We start from the raw sequence: 18,658 nt of genomic DNA on the forward strand, positions 1-18,658 counted from the left end.
CTCGGATTTGAACTGAAAATAACAATCGTGTGCTCTTACCAACTCCAATGTCGTAATGTAAATCTGAACAATTTAGAACGAACTCTTTTCTGACACGAAGGTTATTAATTATACCAGCAAAAGATAACAATTAACAAATTCAGCTTATCCAGTGTAAACATTCAGTTACACTCTCTAGGCTATTGCGGTGGTGGGTCTGTAGCTGGAAAGGTGGGTTATAAATTTGTGATGAAATCATGTAACTCAGTTTGTCACATTTTATAGGCTGATGAAGTGGAGTCCAAATGGAGTCCTGCCGGTTGGCGTTTTTGTAAACCAAATCTGAATATTTTTACCATTTTGGCCAAGAAAACCAGAAAGTTACTTCCGCTTTCTCTTTAAACTTTGAACACAATAACAAACCTTTTGTTTGCAGGTCTGTAACTTTGAACACAATAACAAACCTTTTGTTTGCAGTTCTAGGATATTGAAATAGATCTAGATTTAAGTTCTCTTTAAACTAGACCAAAGTTTAGATCTAAATTTTAGTATGTTAATGTTAGGAAGACATTCAAGCAGCTAGTGAATAACGCAATCAAATAATTCTTACTTAAAAGTCTACTGCTGGTTAATTGAGAAAGCTAGCAAATTGAAATTAACTAAGACTAAAGACCCATTATTTGAAAATTAGATTCTAGCACAGTAGTCGAATAATTACTAATAATTAGACTTAAAAATATAGCTTGTTAGATTCTACTAATTCTCGATATTATAAAATATGGTTTTGTGTTTCGATGAGGGATGCAAACATACTACATAGAACTCGCAAAAACGGCTGTCATTTTTTTCGTCAACTATTAAAAATCCTGATTTAAGAAACAAGTAGATGTCAGCTATCAGGTTCTCTAGGCTTTCCGTTTCTATCTCATGAGTATCGTGGGATGTTCATCTGAATTTATTTACATTAATGTCTAAACCATTAACTTCGACGATTCTATGTAAAATGTCAATATTCTACTAATTTTCATAAAATTATTAGATTGACTTTGCTTTTATTTCGACCTAAAATAAATTTAAACAAAAGTTAATGAATGTAAATTATATTTATTTAAGTCGACCTGACAGAGAACCTACGAAATTTTCAAGAGTGTGTTCCTGCCATTTTATAAATGGGGAGAAGAAGAATTGTCCGGATTCCTTATTGATGTTCCAACCTGAAGATGTACCTTCTAGCTCTATGAAATCTAATCTATTACCGCTTTTTAATGCATCTGCTACTGACATTTTACATTGTATTTCCAATACATCCACATTGTCTTCAACATCACTTCATACTCCCTCCAGTTTATGTGTTGCAAGCATTAAAACATCTAAGTTAACCCTTTCCCCGGCGACTGGGTGTAATCGACCCGAAGTCACTATATTTTTGCTCATATCTCGAGTCTCGTTTTATAAATTTTTTTGGGCCTCATTCCCATCTATAAGGTGGTTGGGATAAACACATTGGGGGTTGTAAATTTTAAAAATATGCGTAAAAAATTTTTTTATGAGGGTTTGAATTTTTTTTATACGGTCCCTGGCAACTGGGTGCTACACACCCTTAGACAATTTTAAGTGGTAAAAATATTTATAACTTATAAACTGGCTTCTAACAATTTGTTTTTACTCATTGTGGGTTAAGTCATTGTTTTACATTTTCAAAGTTTAACTATAAATTAACAATCTGAAGGTATTTGAGTAACAAAAATATCAAACCAGATTGAAGTAATCAACTTTGGTAACAAAATAATAGAACATTAACACGTTTTAATAATTTACACCTCAGAGAGCACAGTTGTTAGTTAAAATTAAAATAACTGGACATTTCCTTTTGCTGGCAGGGAACTTTAGTTTTCTTTGACAAAATATGGGCACCCTTTTAGTGGTGTTACATGAGTCACAGGTCCAAAATATTTTAATTCCATACTTATCGGAATTGCTTGGTATGTATTGGATAAATCTACTCCCACCTCTAAAATCAACCAGTTGCTAATTAGTAATGATCTCTCCAGAAACATAACACCTTTCTAAATTTGAATGGAATATCTACCATAATGGAAGCAAATATACAATGAGCCTGATGGACTGTTTGTGTTATTGTTGTGAAGTGAATATGACCCAGAAGGTTGCTGAATTTCTTCATAGAAAATTCTGCCTTCAAAAATTTCCATAAGCAGAACTGAATTGACATACAACTAAATTGTTATTCTGCAGAGTGCCAGTGTCTCCTCTTGCTTTCTCTCCATCCCTGCTAATGCAGTCAAATATTGGTTGTATTATTTTTTGTATTCATGCACAGAAGAAATATTTTGGGTCAGGCTGTTTATAAATTTCCTGGGATTAGCACTTCAGGCAGTGGTCTAGTGTACTGTTACTTTTTCCTGAAAATATTTCTTTTTCTTCACTTTGCACCAGCCGTTTCATTTCATTATGAGTGCCAACTGTTGACACAGTATTGATAGTTGAAATGCAGTATATTGGGTAGACCTCGTCATCAGAGCTGCTTGATACTGATGGCTGCCATTATTCATCTTCTACCTCTGATACTAATAGTTCAGACTCAAACCTTGTTGGTTATTTTCACCTGCTATACTAAAACTGACAAATACATTCCTTTATCATTAGCACTTGAGTTTAGACAAAAGCGTTCAAGACTTGTTTCTGTTGAGTTCTCAATAATGTTTGTGACTATTTATAAACCTTACTCTCAGGGTCACAACCTGTAGAACACCCACCCCACTCCCAGTTTGATCAATTAATTGCCCAGTATTAACTTTCAAGCAGCATTACAAAGTTGTTTTGCCTTTTTGTCCTCATTCGTACTCCTAATGAGGTTAATGTCAAGTTACTCTAAAAGGCTCGAATGTCTCTATCTACATTCCAGAGCTCCCTAAAAGAGTACACATCACTATTTATGTCCTCCCACAGGCAATCTTACCCCTGCATTTCATTAACCTATTGTAACTCTAAACTACAGTTCTGTCTGTAACTGCAAGTCAGAACTCCAGCAAAGAGTATAAATCACTACATGTGTCCACCCACAGGTTAACTCTTGCTTGAGAATCCCATCAACCACTAGTATCATATTACAGCTCTCCCATTGACAACAACATGTCTTGTGTTCACCATGGCCTCTGTGCCCTGAATACCTCAACTTTGTCAGTATTGTTACCCACCCCACAATGAACAAAGAAAAGAATTTACTTTAAGAAAGTCTTTGGGTGTGATCCACCCAGTTGCCGGGGACAGGGTACCAAATATGTTGCCGGGGAAAGGGCTAGAAGAAACTGAAACTTTGCCTTATTTTGTAAATCCACCTTCATAAAAAAAAATTCAGCCTATCACCATATTGTCAAAATGAAAATAATTATCAATGTATTGTTAATTTACCATTTAATGACACATCTTCATGTATATCTGAAAATATACCTATTCATACTTTGCCAGTGCCATCTTTAAATTCTACCTGCGGTAATAAAGAAGTTGAATGGAAATTTGATCAAAGGTCTCTTCTAGCTCAAAATGCAATGCTTCAAAAACCTTTAGACTCAGCCAAGGTAGAAATTAAAGTACTCCAATCAGAATTATTGAAAAAACCTATTTATAGTTGGCTTTATGTGACAGAATCTATACTTAAAATGGAAACTGGTATTAATTCAAAAGATATGTTTCTGGTTTTGTGTAACGTCGTTCGCCGTTTTTAAGATAACATTCATTATTATTGTGGCTGGAAAGTTAATTTTAACACCATATCCTTAGAGGATCAGATTTTTATCACATTAATGAAACTAAGACAAGACTACACATATCTTCATTTGTCATCTCTTTTTAATTGCAGCATTAATACTATACTTAACATTTTTCTTACATTTACATACTTAATGCATAAATTGTTATTAAAAATATTTTAATGAAAACATACCCTAGTATGAATAAAATAAGAAAAGCTGCACCTTCAAGCTTTTCAGAATATCCCAATTGTAGAATGGTAGTTGACTGCACAGAAGTACAAATTGAAATCCCAAAAGAGATGGATAAGCAAAGAGCAACATATTCCTCTTATAAATCAAAAAACACATTTAAGGTGCTAATTGGCATCTGCCCTAATGGCTACATCTCATTTGTTTCCAATATGTTTCTTGGATCATTATCAGATAAACTAATTTTTCTCAAATCATGTGTAATAAAATTTTTTCAACCAGGAGATTTAATTTTAGCGATAAAGGATTTTTGATTCAAAATATACTTCCCCCAGGTGAGTCTGTAAATATCCCTCCTATTTAAAGTAATCCCCAATTTACAGAGAATGAGATAAAATGTACAAAAACTATTGCAAGATGTAGGGTACATGTAGAGCGTGCAATTCAGCGCATTAAAGTTTTTAAAATATTAACATGCATACCCCACGAGATGAGAACACACATAGATATTGTGTTTTAATTAATTGTTAATCTACAAACTCCTTTAATACAAAAATAATGTTTTAACTTTGTACAAAAACACGCACACACACACATATATATATATATATATATATATATATATATATATATATATATATATATATATATATATATAAATATTAGGCTTCATGTGTGTATCACAATTTACACAAATGCATAATTAAACATACATGAATACATGGTGTACATTTGAACTACATATATAGTTCATTGTATTAATCTGAACATTACATACAATTATTTAAATGGGAATATTTTTGTGTTCATAATTGTTGATAATATACAAGAATCTCCTGAAATAAAATAATATTAATTAAAAGAAAAACAACAGTTGATTAAAGTTAAATATTATTGCTCAATGAAAGTTACTGTAATACTAATGTACTGTGATTTTATTATTATTTTGATATAATTATGAGCATATTATTTCATCACAAATACAAATTGTAAATGTGGTAAAGAAAATTGTATGTAATTAAATAATTTTACATACATTAGTATTTTAATTATATTGTTTGATATAAATAATTATGGCAAATATGAGGGTTTTGTTTCATTGGCCTAATGTAATCTAATATATTTTATTTATTTGGACTTTATTTTTAACATTGATTTTTTTTAACAATAAATTTCATCAAAATCAAAATTATCTGAAAATCAGTATATTCTAAAATAAAATATCTTTAAATAATGGCAACTTATACTCTTCATCTTGTATTTCTGGAGTTGAGAAACCAAAAGCAGATCCTTAACAGCATTATCATAAGTTGTTAATGGGGTTTCTTGGTGAATAAACAAGGCAAAACTGTACAGCAGTCTGTGAACACCTGTTAGCTCCTCCGGGACATTCACATGAAGAAATGTTACTTTCATAGCTTTGTTCAAATGTAACTGAAAAGAAACAAAACTATTAAACATTCCAATAACACTCAATGACAATTTTGGAGTGTAATAATTTATTCACTTAATTTACTGTACATTTTAAGATGTTTATATATATATCTGAATACTTACAGTTACATTTACATTATACATGTTTTTTTTCATACTTGCACAAGCTAGTAACTGATTCCTTTGTGTAGATATAAAAGACATCACCAGATTTGTAGTAGCATCCCTATTTCTTTACTACATTTAAATTGTCCTTGAAAAATTATAAAAAAGTGGTGATTGCAGCAACCCATAACACCATGTTCATTTACTTGTTATTAATTTTTCTTCAATTTTCATGAAGTTCCATTTACCTTGGAGTGAAATATAAAATATTCATGGTTCATCATGTCTGTAATTATATATTTCAAATTATTATACTTATTAAATTTAATATGTAAGTATTATAAGTATATATAAAACACAATGATCTATTCTTTTATGTACATTTAACAAAGGATGACAAAAATAAAATCTTTTCACTATGTAAATTGTATGGTTTATGTGTGATCAGGTTGTGCAAGGTACACATTTATTAAATTAATAATCAATGTATATTAGATATATAGATATATATAATAATATTGTTAAGATTAATCTTTTTGCTTTTCACAAAAATAAGAACAATGCAATCCTGTCAATATTGTGCAAAAAACAATATTGAGAACTACTTTGAGAAAGTAATCTTGATTTTCTGAAGAATTTAAATTGTTACATGTATGTATTATTTTATTATTTGTTTATGATAATGTAATAATTAAGCCATATGATATTGAAATAGTTTCATTTATATGTTGAACATTTTAAATAAATAATTAGAAAATTGAAAATGTTATGTCATTTATTGTAAAGGACCAGTTAGTTATGTCACTTGAAATATGGATGATTAATGTATTTACACTTGGTGTGGCTAAATAGTAGAGCGTTTGGCTGCTAGCCCAAAAGTCTCGAGTTCTGATCTCGGTTTGGACTTGTGTCTATGCCCTGTAGGACGTACCTGAGAACACTCAGCTCTGATGGGTACTTAACATTGGGGAAAGCAAAAAGGTGGCTGTGCATAGTGCTGACCACATTATCCCTTCATGTGCCGAGGTAGTGAAACATATGAACTTTAATTTATCTGTTCAAAGGATCATTAGGTCTAAAGAGAAATATGTACTTTAATATATTTACACTTAGGCATGCCCACATAATTACAAATTATTAATTTCTTAGCCTTCAAAATTTCACACTAAACTTTACTATTGAACCTTTAGTAACAGTAATTTATAATATTAAAATTTATGTAAACTTGTATGCATTACATATTTTAAAAAAACGTTTGACTTACAGCATTTTTCTGCATACTTTTCTTACATTTCCATCCATGGTAGCTCAAACCTTGAAAACAATAGGCCTACACACATACTATAATGGAACAAAAAATATTTGTTAGTATTAAAAATAGTATACAAGAAAATCCATATTTTTATCAATATCAGCATATCCACTCTTGATGACACCTAATCATAGCCTTTGACACAACTTAAACCCTTTCTAAAAAAAAAATACTCATTATATTCTTGACATAGGATATATTTTGTTGGATTACTTTTGAAAAGATTGAGGCTTTAAGAAAAATAATTGGAAATAAAACCTAGCATAAAAACAATGTTATTTATCATACTGAAATCTGTTTTAAAGTAAGCTCTTATATTGTAAGCTACTACCTGAAAGTAAAGAAGGCCTATTTAAATGAGCCTGTATGTCTTCTCAAATCTAGTAGTTTAAATAAAAATTATTTAACTATCGTTTGCGTTTCATCTAAACTCTATATACTATTTAGGCTACTAATAATAAGTGCACTATGAGCTTAGTTTTTCCCCATAATCAATTTTATAATACAAACTAATGTAATCTAGCTTTGTAAATGGGTTCCACGACAAATGATCTCAGGGCAAATGATCCCAGACAAAATATCTCACGGACAAAAGATACCAGGACAAAATATATTAGGACAAATGATACCATGGACAAATGATCTCTGACAAAATATCTCAGACAAAATATCTCACAACTAAATTTTGATAGTATGTAGGATGATTTTAGTTGATTTGAACTCTTTTTAATTGACTGTCAATATGGTTTTGTTTACTCTTTTTACGCATAATAATTGATTGTTATAAAATGAATTTGTTAAACTTAACAAACAAATGTGAATGGGTCTTCATGTTCGTAACTTAAAACTGTTGTTTTTACTGCATCATCAACACAAAAAAAAGTTTACGTTACTTTGCTGGCAGGTCCATCGTTATGATCACACAATTCCAATACTATGTGATCATGTATTGTGTGAACTTTCGCTGTAGCCTACATGTTCCTACTTGACATTTCCAAATCTCTTTGCCTGCTGTTCTACAGTCTACTTATGGCTTTTATAAACAGAAATTCATTAGAAACTAATGCCCTATACCGTATCTGCGAGGTAACGAAAGAGGCTTTCGTTTGCATGTACGCTACGACAAATTTCGCTCCGCGATGACCGCTGTCGTTTAAATAAGCATTTGTCACCTGATCACTATGGTGTTACCGACGCATAACTATTGACTTTAGATGCCAGTTGTATTGTCCATGGAGGGCGGATGTCTTTCCCTTAAGGCGTCTCTGCTACCAAAGCGTGCGGCCAACATGATAACGTAATATTCTCAGCGTTGGATCAATAAAAAGCTGAACATTGAAATGCAAATTATCAAATACGTATTTGAAACATATGTTGCCGTAATCAATAGTTAAACCCATGCTCTGTAACAGCCTTTAAATTGAACCCATCAACAGGGGCGTAAATACTGGTGGGGAGGGGGTGGCATTTAGGATACCCCAAAATCCGACCAAATAGCAACGAAATTTTTATTACAAAATAATATGTTTCTTTGCACCTTGATAATGCTTTTGTAAATAGCAAACAGATCTAATACAGCAGAGATTGTTTAACAGTAGCTAAGACACACTGGTGTGTAAAATAAAAATAAATAAATAACGAAATGACCGGTATTGTGAGAGATAGGCAAACGTTCAAACCACTTCAATGACTTATTTAAAAAGTCTCATATGGGTACCCATAAAGCTCCTTTATATACTCTAATACGTGTACCCATAGTTTTGAATTAACCCTTTCAGGACCACAGGGATTACAGGCATAATTTCAAATATCTGTGCACATATTTAGCAGTAAAATGACACGTAGATTTCAAAAATGTTAATGGTTTTCCGATATCTTAAATAGTTTTTGAGATACAGCATGGGACATATGTGTCCCTACGGTCCTCAAAGGAAAATTATCGAAAATAGGTTATGTTATGAGTTATGTCAATATGTTTATTCTAAATGTGATCTAACGTGTGTTAGTTGTTCTAGTACATTAGAAATTGAAAATATCAGTATTGAGAACACATTTATGTCCTTTATGAGTGTATTGTCATCTATGAATGGAGCTTATGGAAGCAGTTATGTGATGTTATATAACATACATGGCAGATATAATGCATATTGTCCGCTCTGTTCTCAATCTTTTCTGTTACACATTGTGTATAACTCCTGCGTTTTTCTTCCTTTGAATTATCAACTTCTGGTAGGGTTGAAGTGAAATTCTTGCCTCTACGAACAGGTCTTGAGGCGATATCTCTTTGATGTAATCCCAAAATGTGAGCTCTTGCTATCATTTGCCTATATTCAAGCTTGGTTTTGCATTGTAGCAAGAGTTGAATTGTTGTCAAATATAGGTATAAATGGCTTTTTGACTCCAAATCATTATCTTGGCAACAAATTATCAATGTATGAAACATGGATTTGATTGCCTAAAATCATTAGGATCTTCATTTCAATCAACATCTATTGTCAATTTCCTATAACCATAGTCAATAACTTTTATTGGAAACTGTGTTTTCAGAAGCCTATAGTTGAAAATAATATCTTGCTCCATTCTCCATGTTCAATTATCACAAAAACGTTTGGTCGTTCATGTTTTGGGGAAGTCTAGTTCTATTGATGATAATGATATGTGTCAGCTTCGGGTCTAGGACATTACCACCCCGTCAAATTCCACTCCCCCCCCCCCCCACCGATGCTGAAGACCCCTGATCTTAACCCCAAACTCCAAGCCTATAGCTAACCCTAACAAAACCCCTAACTCCAACTGTAAATCTACATTTAACCCTAAAACAAGCCCTAACCCTAACCTAACCCTAGTCCTAACTTATCCATAACTGGACGAGGGGTAATTGCTCGGAGGTGGTAATATCGGGTTGGGGGATGTCGGAGGCGTAATTGTAACTATTAACGCTCCCTCTGAGGGGAAAACTCAAGTGTACATCGTATATTTTTGTGCGCGGTGTACTAAAAATCTCATACAAGGTAACATTTATTTTACGAAAGGACAGTGCGGCATGTTCACAAATACTGCGCGGACCATGCAGATTTGAGGGAATATTAGTCACTATAGCATGTGACATTGACGATGTATGCAATGTATGCAAAATAGAATGACTAGAATAAGGTGTAGGCCTTATCGTAGTAGTGACAATCTGCTCTGGGACTTGAACAAGTCATTCGATTATAGCTTCTACACTTACTTTGTCGGCATATTTCTACAGAAAATTCACATCTTTTTCATAAAGAAACAAGTTGTTTTCACCGTCATTATTGTAAATAATCAGTATTTGCACAGCATTTTGTTCAGTTATAGTAAATAAAAGCTTTGCAACTATTTGTATTCTAAAGCCAAAACTCATGCTTAGCAACATTGTAAAAAAAGTTAGCTCCCTTCCGGACCGTAGGGACATATATGTCCCAAGCAAAAAAAATTACTTTTTTAAAAAAATAAGCAAAGCTATTAGGAAAAACAAATGTAAATATAATACCTAAATAGTAAACCTTTGAAAAACCGCAAGTAATTTCTTTCTGTTACAGATAGTATTTTTTATATAAAAATGTAAACTGTAGCTTTGCAAGTGGTCTAAAAATGCAAAGTTCCCATAATTATGACAACAAAACTATCTCATATATACTGAAAGCAACTTTATTTATATTAAGTCTATCATGTAATAAATTTTTTTAAAGCAAATTCAGCAACTCTATGTTATTCCAATTTCATTTGGTGATAATTTGAAAATTTGGGACACCAGTGTCCTTTGGTCCTGAAAGGGTTAATCAAATTAAAAAGCGATTAATTTTCTTTAATTAATTATTATTTAATTGCGACATACTAACGAATGACAGAGCTTTAAAAAGGGATTTATTTAACATCATTAATATCATTAATATAACTAAAAAAACAACACGTGAAACCATCAACCATTTCAAGCTTGCATGTTTTATAAAGGCCTACTTTTGACTAGCTTGCCAAATCTATATATATATAATTTTCTTCTTGGAGAGCCTAGAAAACACCAAGCTGTAAGCGCGCTCCCTACCACCCCTACCCCTACATGGTCTGGTGAGCTGTGGTTCACGCTAAATGTTTACAATCGTAGAGCCGGGTTTAGTGACGGCTATTAGGGGCAGATAATTTAGTTCGAAACGATTTTAAATCTAGGGGAGGTAACTAAGAGGAGGCTGCTTTCAGGGGGGGGGGGGGGTAGGGGTTGGGGAAAGGAGGGGGGGGGGTTATCGTCCTTAACGAGCTACAGATAGTGTTTTAAAGCAAATATATTCAGTGGCAGCATTTGTACTGTCGAATTCATAAATTATGAATTACTGAAAAATAGAAAATAAAACAACTAAATAGCGGCGTATGATAAGCCGCGGGTAGGCTCGTATGAAATAAACGTTTTACAATTTGCAGCAAGCAAGAATAAACATTTTCAAAAATCGATTATTTACATAGGAATCGGCTAAAGAAAAACACACACACAAGAATGTTTGAATGGTGATACTTTTCATGATTTTGCCGAGTTATGAAAATTTTGAATTCATCAATCATCATTTGAATGTTTTCTTTTCATAAGTAGCCTACTTTCTATATGTTTGGTATGTTTTGTATTGTATACCAGTGAGAGTCCTTAATAGTCCGACTAATGTATAAGGTAGATTTGACAAATGAAGCGAAAAGTATTTAATAATGCATGTTGCAAATAATCATACAATATACATGCTTTGGAAATATCGTTAAGTGTTGCGCCCAAAATTCATTAAAATACTATAGATTCTTTAGACAAGTGTAAATTCTAATTTAAATATCTTTATTGATCAGGATTTTTAAAAAAAGTCCACTTCTAAATGTTAATGAGCAATAAACATTGTTTTGATAGAAAAAATATCGTATGCGTTTATATTCAGTAAACATGGGCATGCGCTTTATGATTTAAATGTCAGTCGACACAGAGGCGTAGCGAGGGGGGGGGGGGGGGAGGTGCGGACCGCACCGGGCGACACCATTTAGTGGGTGACACCAAGGCAAAGAATGGCAAAATAGATAGAGAAAAATGACAACTGCACTTAATCAAGTGATTAATTCGAGTGTTAAATAGTGTTTTAAGAGGTGCAAATCGAAAGTTTGATTGGGGGGGGGGGGGTGCAAACGGAAAATCGAAAGTTGTTTGGGGGGGATGCAAATTGAAAATTCAATGTTTGTCCTCGGGAAGGGTCGCTACGCCTTCGGGGGGGGGGGGGGGGGGTCGACACCATTAAGTGCCGCACCGGGTAACACCCGACCTCGCTACGCCACTGAGTCGACATCAATCTCAACTTATCAATCAATAATTCACACTCTAGCAAGACGACATCTGTCCTTACATTACACAACTGAATTATTTGTGAATATTTGAACATTTACATATTAGAAGGTAACCGTGTATGTCCTAGCAAACTAGTGAGTATGCCCGTGCGTTTAAATAATCAAATTTTACATGTGAATATGCGCATCTATTATTTGACTCGTTTCAGTAACTAAATAATATTTAGCTTTTTTTCCATTGGGTTTTTAAAAAAAAAAAAATTTAAAACTTTGTTATTAAGATTGCTAAAATACAGATTTTTTACAATGATTTTGTATACTACAACTGATAATTAAATAAAATTTCTACCACTATACTTTAAAAAATAAAAGTATGATATATTTATAAAGTGCATTCAATTAAATTGTGTATTCTTAGATGGCAATTTTTAATTAATATTCAATTTATTTATCTTATCATTTATGTGATCAACACTATGCACAGTAGCCTTTACTTGCCGATGGTTTATGTCAGGTACCCATTACTTGATTGGATTGAGAGACGTACGATGAGTTTAATCAGGGATCCTAACTCAAGACTTAAACAATTGTCCTTCAAATATTCTCAATAGGAGAAACGGCGACATATATTAGGCAACAAATATACACATGCACATACCCGTTCGTTTTAAATAGTGCGATACGCTATAGATTCGATAGGCTACTATAAGCATTCACAAACTCGAATCAATTGCAACATCCGACAACCAATAAGAATGCGATTGGGCGTCCGGATTCCCCTGTAAGCATTATAGCGCCTACATTCGCTTTAACGAGCATCCAACAGCAGTCTAATCCAACATAATAATAAGTACCACACCACATACAACAAATATAAACACAACAACGCTCATCACATAAAAAACACAACTGATTTTCGAATCGTTGAAGAATAATTTTTATTTTACTTATTAAAAAGTAGGGGAAATAATTACATTCTTCCGCAAAAAATGGTGCTTGCATATATCAATTTTTTTAAAAATAAAAGAATTTGTTTTATTTTTCGTAAAAGAATAAACTTTCAGTTTATTGTACAGTAACGCTGTTTAACTAAAATGGTACTCAAATTATTGTATTTTCACGTAAACACACACACACACATGCTCTCACATCACACAGACAAAATTGTGATTTTTAGCACAATAGTCCTGAAACTCTATGAAATCGAACTAAATTTTCGAAAAAATCTTTTTAAAAAATATGACCAACTATTTAACTATAGTTACATTTATAAACTTAAGGCCGTTTGGAACCATCGATTACACTTATGTTCAAATTTTTATATTGAATATAATCCGTTGAAAAGCCGTTTAGAATTATTTTGTCAATTCAAATATTTAAAAAAAACTGCCCTTAACCTCTCCTTGAAGTTATCCGGAATGGCCAGGCAGAGTAAAAAAAAATAAATAAAAGTCAGAACAATTGTTCTCCATGATAAAATAAACAATATTGGTCCATGGTGTATATCCTTGTATTGTCTTTATATTAAATAATATAGCATCCCATATCACCGCAACACCATGACTCTACCAATACTAATTAAAAATAAGTTTAGTGGCTGCTAAATTAATACTATATTTATGATAATTATTTGTTTGAATATTTCTAGCCATAATAAAATCGGAAGTTATTTTGTGCTCATTACACTAATGTTGTAAACTATTCAATTTTGGTTTTAAAAAAATCCTTTCTGGTAACAAACATTTGGAATCAGCTTTTCAAGCCTATTGTGTCTGTCACTTAGGTGGACTAAATATTATGTATAAGTATTGAATAAAATTAGTAGTTTATTGTCACCTTTTGAGCGATTTTCGATAACAGAAAAGGTACTTAATTTCTCAAAAGCTAATAATCAGAGCACCGTTTAAGTTATGTGGACGAAAAAATTGCATACAATTATTGCATGGGAAGTTTTCTTTCATTTTTTGAATGAAACAGGGTAACCAGAAGTATTGCTTTACACTATTTCCCTGTGAACACGATAACAAGAGTATTTTTTTTTTCAATTTGGTAGACGAAATTGTATATATACTGTAAGAATTTATACTTGAATTACTTTAAATTTTGAATTGACCTCATAAAATTAAAAGCGGTTCTTCACTCTATTTCAGGTTTCTAAATACTCGATAATTTGAGTAAGAGTGAAGAAATGTTTACATAGTTATATGATCTTATTTTATTGATTCTGACACACTTTTCACTCAGATCAAAACTTATGCTGGACAACAGCAAATTTTAATGTTAATGAAGCAATAAAAATACAAATTTCACCTTACGAACCTGTAGACCCAAACTTCCTTTTTGAAAAATATTTCAATGTTTTGAAATTAATGTGTTACGTATTATATCTTTATTTGATTTGTCTTTTGCATTTTTATATCTAATGCTTTCATATAAATGTATACATTTTTTAAAAGTGAGTTTACTCAGTCTTTTGATGCTTTGTTTATTTAGTTTAAGTTATTCAACTGGTATATCTCACAATAATTATGTGTAAACAGTAAATAAAATCCATAATATGACATTACATTTTAAAACAAAATGTAAATCGACTAAAATAATCCTAAATACAATAAATATTTTACTGTGAGATATTTTATCTGAGATAATGTGTCCATAATATCATTTGTCCTGATATATTTTGTCCTGGTTTCTTTTGTCCGTGAGATATTTAGTCTGGGATATTTCGTTTGAAATAATTAGTCCTGTCACCTTTTAATGTATAATATATTATTATAAAAATTAATAATCGGATGTTTCTGCTTTGAAATTCAAAGGGAATATAGTTGAGAAAATTAAGTGAATGACTCGATATTCTGATTCATCATGTCTAGGTACTTCTTTAATACACGTCTTTTCGCACTTTTTATATTTCAGCACATTATTTGGCTTTAGAGAACTGAAAAGAAAATGGTGAGTATAACATTTATTTATAAATAAAATCATCTTATTAATCTTTTTATATCTATATTATAACTAGGCATACTTCCTAGCTTCGCTTAAGTTTTCAAAAACATTTTAGAATTTGAATGCTTATTTAATTCGTAATTGACTGTTATGTTGAGTGCTTACGATTAAACGGTAATGCTAATTTTAGAGAAAATATTGTTGTTATTGTTAGGTCGCAATTTATGATTGGAAAGGTAATTAGAACTACAGAAGTTCCCTGAACAGTATAACCAGGGGCGGAACTACAATACCGCCAGACCCCGCAATGCGGGGGGGGGGGGGGGGGGCAGGCCAATTAGGGGCCCACGGCCGACCATAATCAATATTTTAATAGTTAAAAAAATAATTTTGTTTTAAAAAAAAAAAAAAACAGATCTACTACAGCGGTGATGAACTACAGTAGCTAACACACGCTGTTTCGCAAAAGGAAATAATATATAGGCTACATGAGTTGTAGTGTGAAAGATAGGCAAACGTTCAAACCACGTCCATGACTTATTTCCCTTTTTAAATAGTCAAATATGTGTGCTCTTAAGAAACTTTTAATAGATTTGCACTTAACAAGTTAAAAAGCAAATACTTCTCTTAATTATTTAACAAAAAAAATACATAATAAAGAATGACATAGTATAAAAAGAAAATATATTAAAAACTAATAATCTAAATACCAAAAAACAAAAATAATAAACATAAGCCGAGAAACCATTACACATACAAAGCTTTCATGCTTCATATTCTTTGACCAACATGTAAAATATAAAGCAAAATGTCAGACATTGAAAAAGAATTTCAAAACACTTAAAGCACTCGCACTAATGTTGTGTTATTGTAACATATTTTAACTAAAGAAATAAAAACTAAGAATTGTAATGTTTTCAAATTTCGAACAAGCTCGTGTTGAGTATTTATTTTCATATATATATATATATATATATATATATATATATATATATATATATATATATATATATATATATATAAATATATATATATATATATATATATATATATATATATATATATATATATATATATATATATATATATATATATATATATATATATATATATATATGTATATGGGCCAAAATGTTTTTTTTGCGGGGTGGCCCTTTTTTTCTAGTTCCGCCACTGAGTATAACTCATAATTTATATTACATTGCGAACATCCCAATATTTTCTCCGAAAACGGACTAGAAACAACAAACAACAACAACAACAACAATTTCTCTTAAATTAGCATTGCTATTTAAATTTAAGCACTCCACACATCAGCCGTCACTAAATAATTAAGTTTTTAAATTCTAAAATGTTTTTTTTTTGAAAACCTAAGCGAAGTAACTTTTTAGCCCTCGCCGTGCGAGCAGAGGCTGACCGATAGTTTATCCATAAGGCCGCTTTATTTACCCAGGTGTATGGAAAAAATGAGCGAGATGTACAGAGCCAAAGTTCCTAAGCATTGTTTTGAAAAGAGTCAGAAAATTAACAATGTTTATATAGGTAAAATTCGGACCGGTCAGTTCTAAAGGTCTTCCAGAGTTTTCCGGAACATATCATAGTTTTTGTTGCCACCCCCGAGGGTCGGTCTACGACCTCAGGAGTTATGAAGAGGTTCCTACGTGGGAATTTTTTTTCAATATATTGCTCATATAAGGCGCCGGTCAGTCGAGATCAGTTTTGACCCCCTCTTCGTGGAATTGTTGGCCAACCGGCTACGGCCCCCGTGTTCTTTCGCACCAAGGCAGGAGCCTGCCAAATTTGAAGTGCCTGCGGCGCCGGGAAGTGCCCGGTTGGCACCCGACCACTTTGCTTTATATATATATATAGATGCTTATAGGTCAATATTTTTACGCATTAAGTATGTAAATGTAACGGCGTTTTACTAAATGTAATCCCGAATGTAGTTTTTACTTTTATGAACATGATATTTTAACACTATTTAATGAAATTACTTAAAGCAACAAAACTCAAGAAGATAACATAGAGTCCTTTGCACGTTTAATGATCAATGTCACAATATTTAAGTTGGATGCATACCGATTAACATAACGCTTAATAGGGAGCACAGAAGTTTGGATGTATAATATACGTGACATTTTCGGGAGCCTATAGGACGGGATCCATTTGTCGCTGGCTCTTTTGATGGCGTCAATTAGACAGTTTTGACATTAGCCGTTATGACTTCGCACGGCCAATAACATTTGTCACTAGATTTTGAGGTCATAAGATACACTTTTTCAATTTTTATTTTTTATTTTCTCAATCTTTGGTATAATATTTATTTCTATGGTATTAGTGTTAGTTACCTGAAGTATATCCATAGTTTAACGTCTCAGACAGTAGCAGTAATGGAATAATTACGTTCTAAATAACTGACACATAATCCTCTTTTCACATAAATATTTGACATCTGTGAAGGGTGTAAACTTCAACAGCACTTTTGGGGGTACATACGTATCTGGTTGGTTGAGGTAATAGAAGGATGCTTCGCGGAATGGCGGCATTTAATTACCATTTGAAAAAGACAAATTATTTAAAAGTAAAGAGGTATTCATTAGGACATTACCCAAGCCCTCGTCAATTACACCTCGGACATTTACCAACCGTATTTACCCCCCGGAGCAATAACCCAATCTGTCAATTACCCCATTGTTAATTACCCCCCCCCATCACCCCGACACCCCCTCCTCAAGTTAGAATCCTAACTCTAACTCAAAATCTATACCTATATATTACCTTAATCCTAACCTTAAGAAAAAGACCAAAACCTAATTATTTACCTCAGTCTAAAACTTAACACAAAACCAAAACCAACTCTAGACATTTGTTTAAGCCTAACCTTGACCTTAATACTAACTCTAACCCTAACTCTAGCTCTAATCCTAACCTTAGCTGTGCCTTAAGCAATGTCCGTGGGAGGGCGGGGGGTAATACTCCGAGTGTAATGTCGGGGGTAATGTCCGTGGGATTATTTACGGTGGGTAATGTCCTGTTCCCAAGGATTAAATGTTATAGCCCCAGCGTGGAAAATGAGCGTACTCATTTTCACCTACAAAAATTAGGTTCTGGTTTAGGAGTGAAATTTTTCAATTAGTTTCACAAAAGTTAAAACGCTTAATAAAAGCAGTCGTCTGTACCAACAGTAAAATCTTGTAGTTTTAGCAAAGAAGAACATAACAATAGCATCAGGCATTTAACAAGCGGCTATATAATTAGAATGATTTTCGACTATGTTAGGGTTTGATTTTGTGTTTCAATTAAAAAAAAAAAAACACCTCTGTCCTCAGTCATTTCTCTCACGTCTGTCTACAGTGGTCATAACAGCACTAAATGAAATCGGTAAGTTTTATTTTGTAGGCTTATTTTCATAATATACATTAATAACAAAATTTAATTTTCAATACATTTACAAAGTGCGGGAAAATAAAATGTTTTACACTTTCACAGGAAATATATTTTGGAGATTGCAAGATTTATTCTTGTGTAAGTTTTCATTTTTACTATAATTAAAAAGACATATTTTTATAGACAGACAGAAACAGAGACAGAC

General features: G+C 32.3%; 1 protein-coding gene across 1 annotated transcript in view; it reads left to right on the forward strand.

Annotated features, from left to right (window-relative positions):
* LOC131950244 (uncharacterized) overlaps window positions 1-18,658 on the forward strand; it is a 54,071-nt gene that overhangs the window by 3,448 nt on the left and 31,965 nt on the right. The window contains exons 2-4 of the mRNA XM_059312315.1: window positions 15,037-15,072; window positions 18,396-18,447; window positions 18,556-18,591. Coding sequence (XP_059168298.1) covers window positions 15,070-15,072; window positions 18,396-18,447; window positions 18,556-18,591 — 91 coding nt within the window. The 5' untranslated portion in view covers window positions 15,037-15,069. The remainder of the gene's footprint in view (window positions 1-15,036; window positions 15,073-18,395; window positions 18,448-18,555; window positions 18,592-18,658) is intronic.

This window comes from Physella acuta, unplaced genomic scaffold (assembly GCF_028476545.2).
Source record: "Physella acuta isolate Inbredline_101_S28 unplaced genomic scaffold, ASM2847654v3 ptg000746l, whole genome shotgun sequence".
In the NCBI taxonomy this organism is placed as follows: domain Eukaryota; kingdom Metazoa; phylum Mollusca; class Gastropoda; family Physidae; genus Physella; species Physella acuta.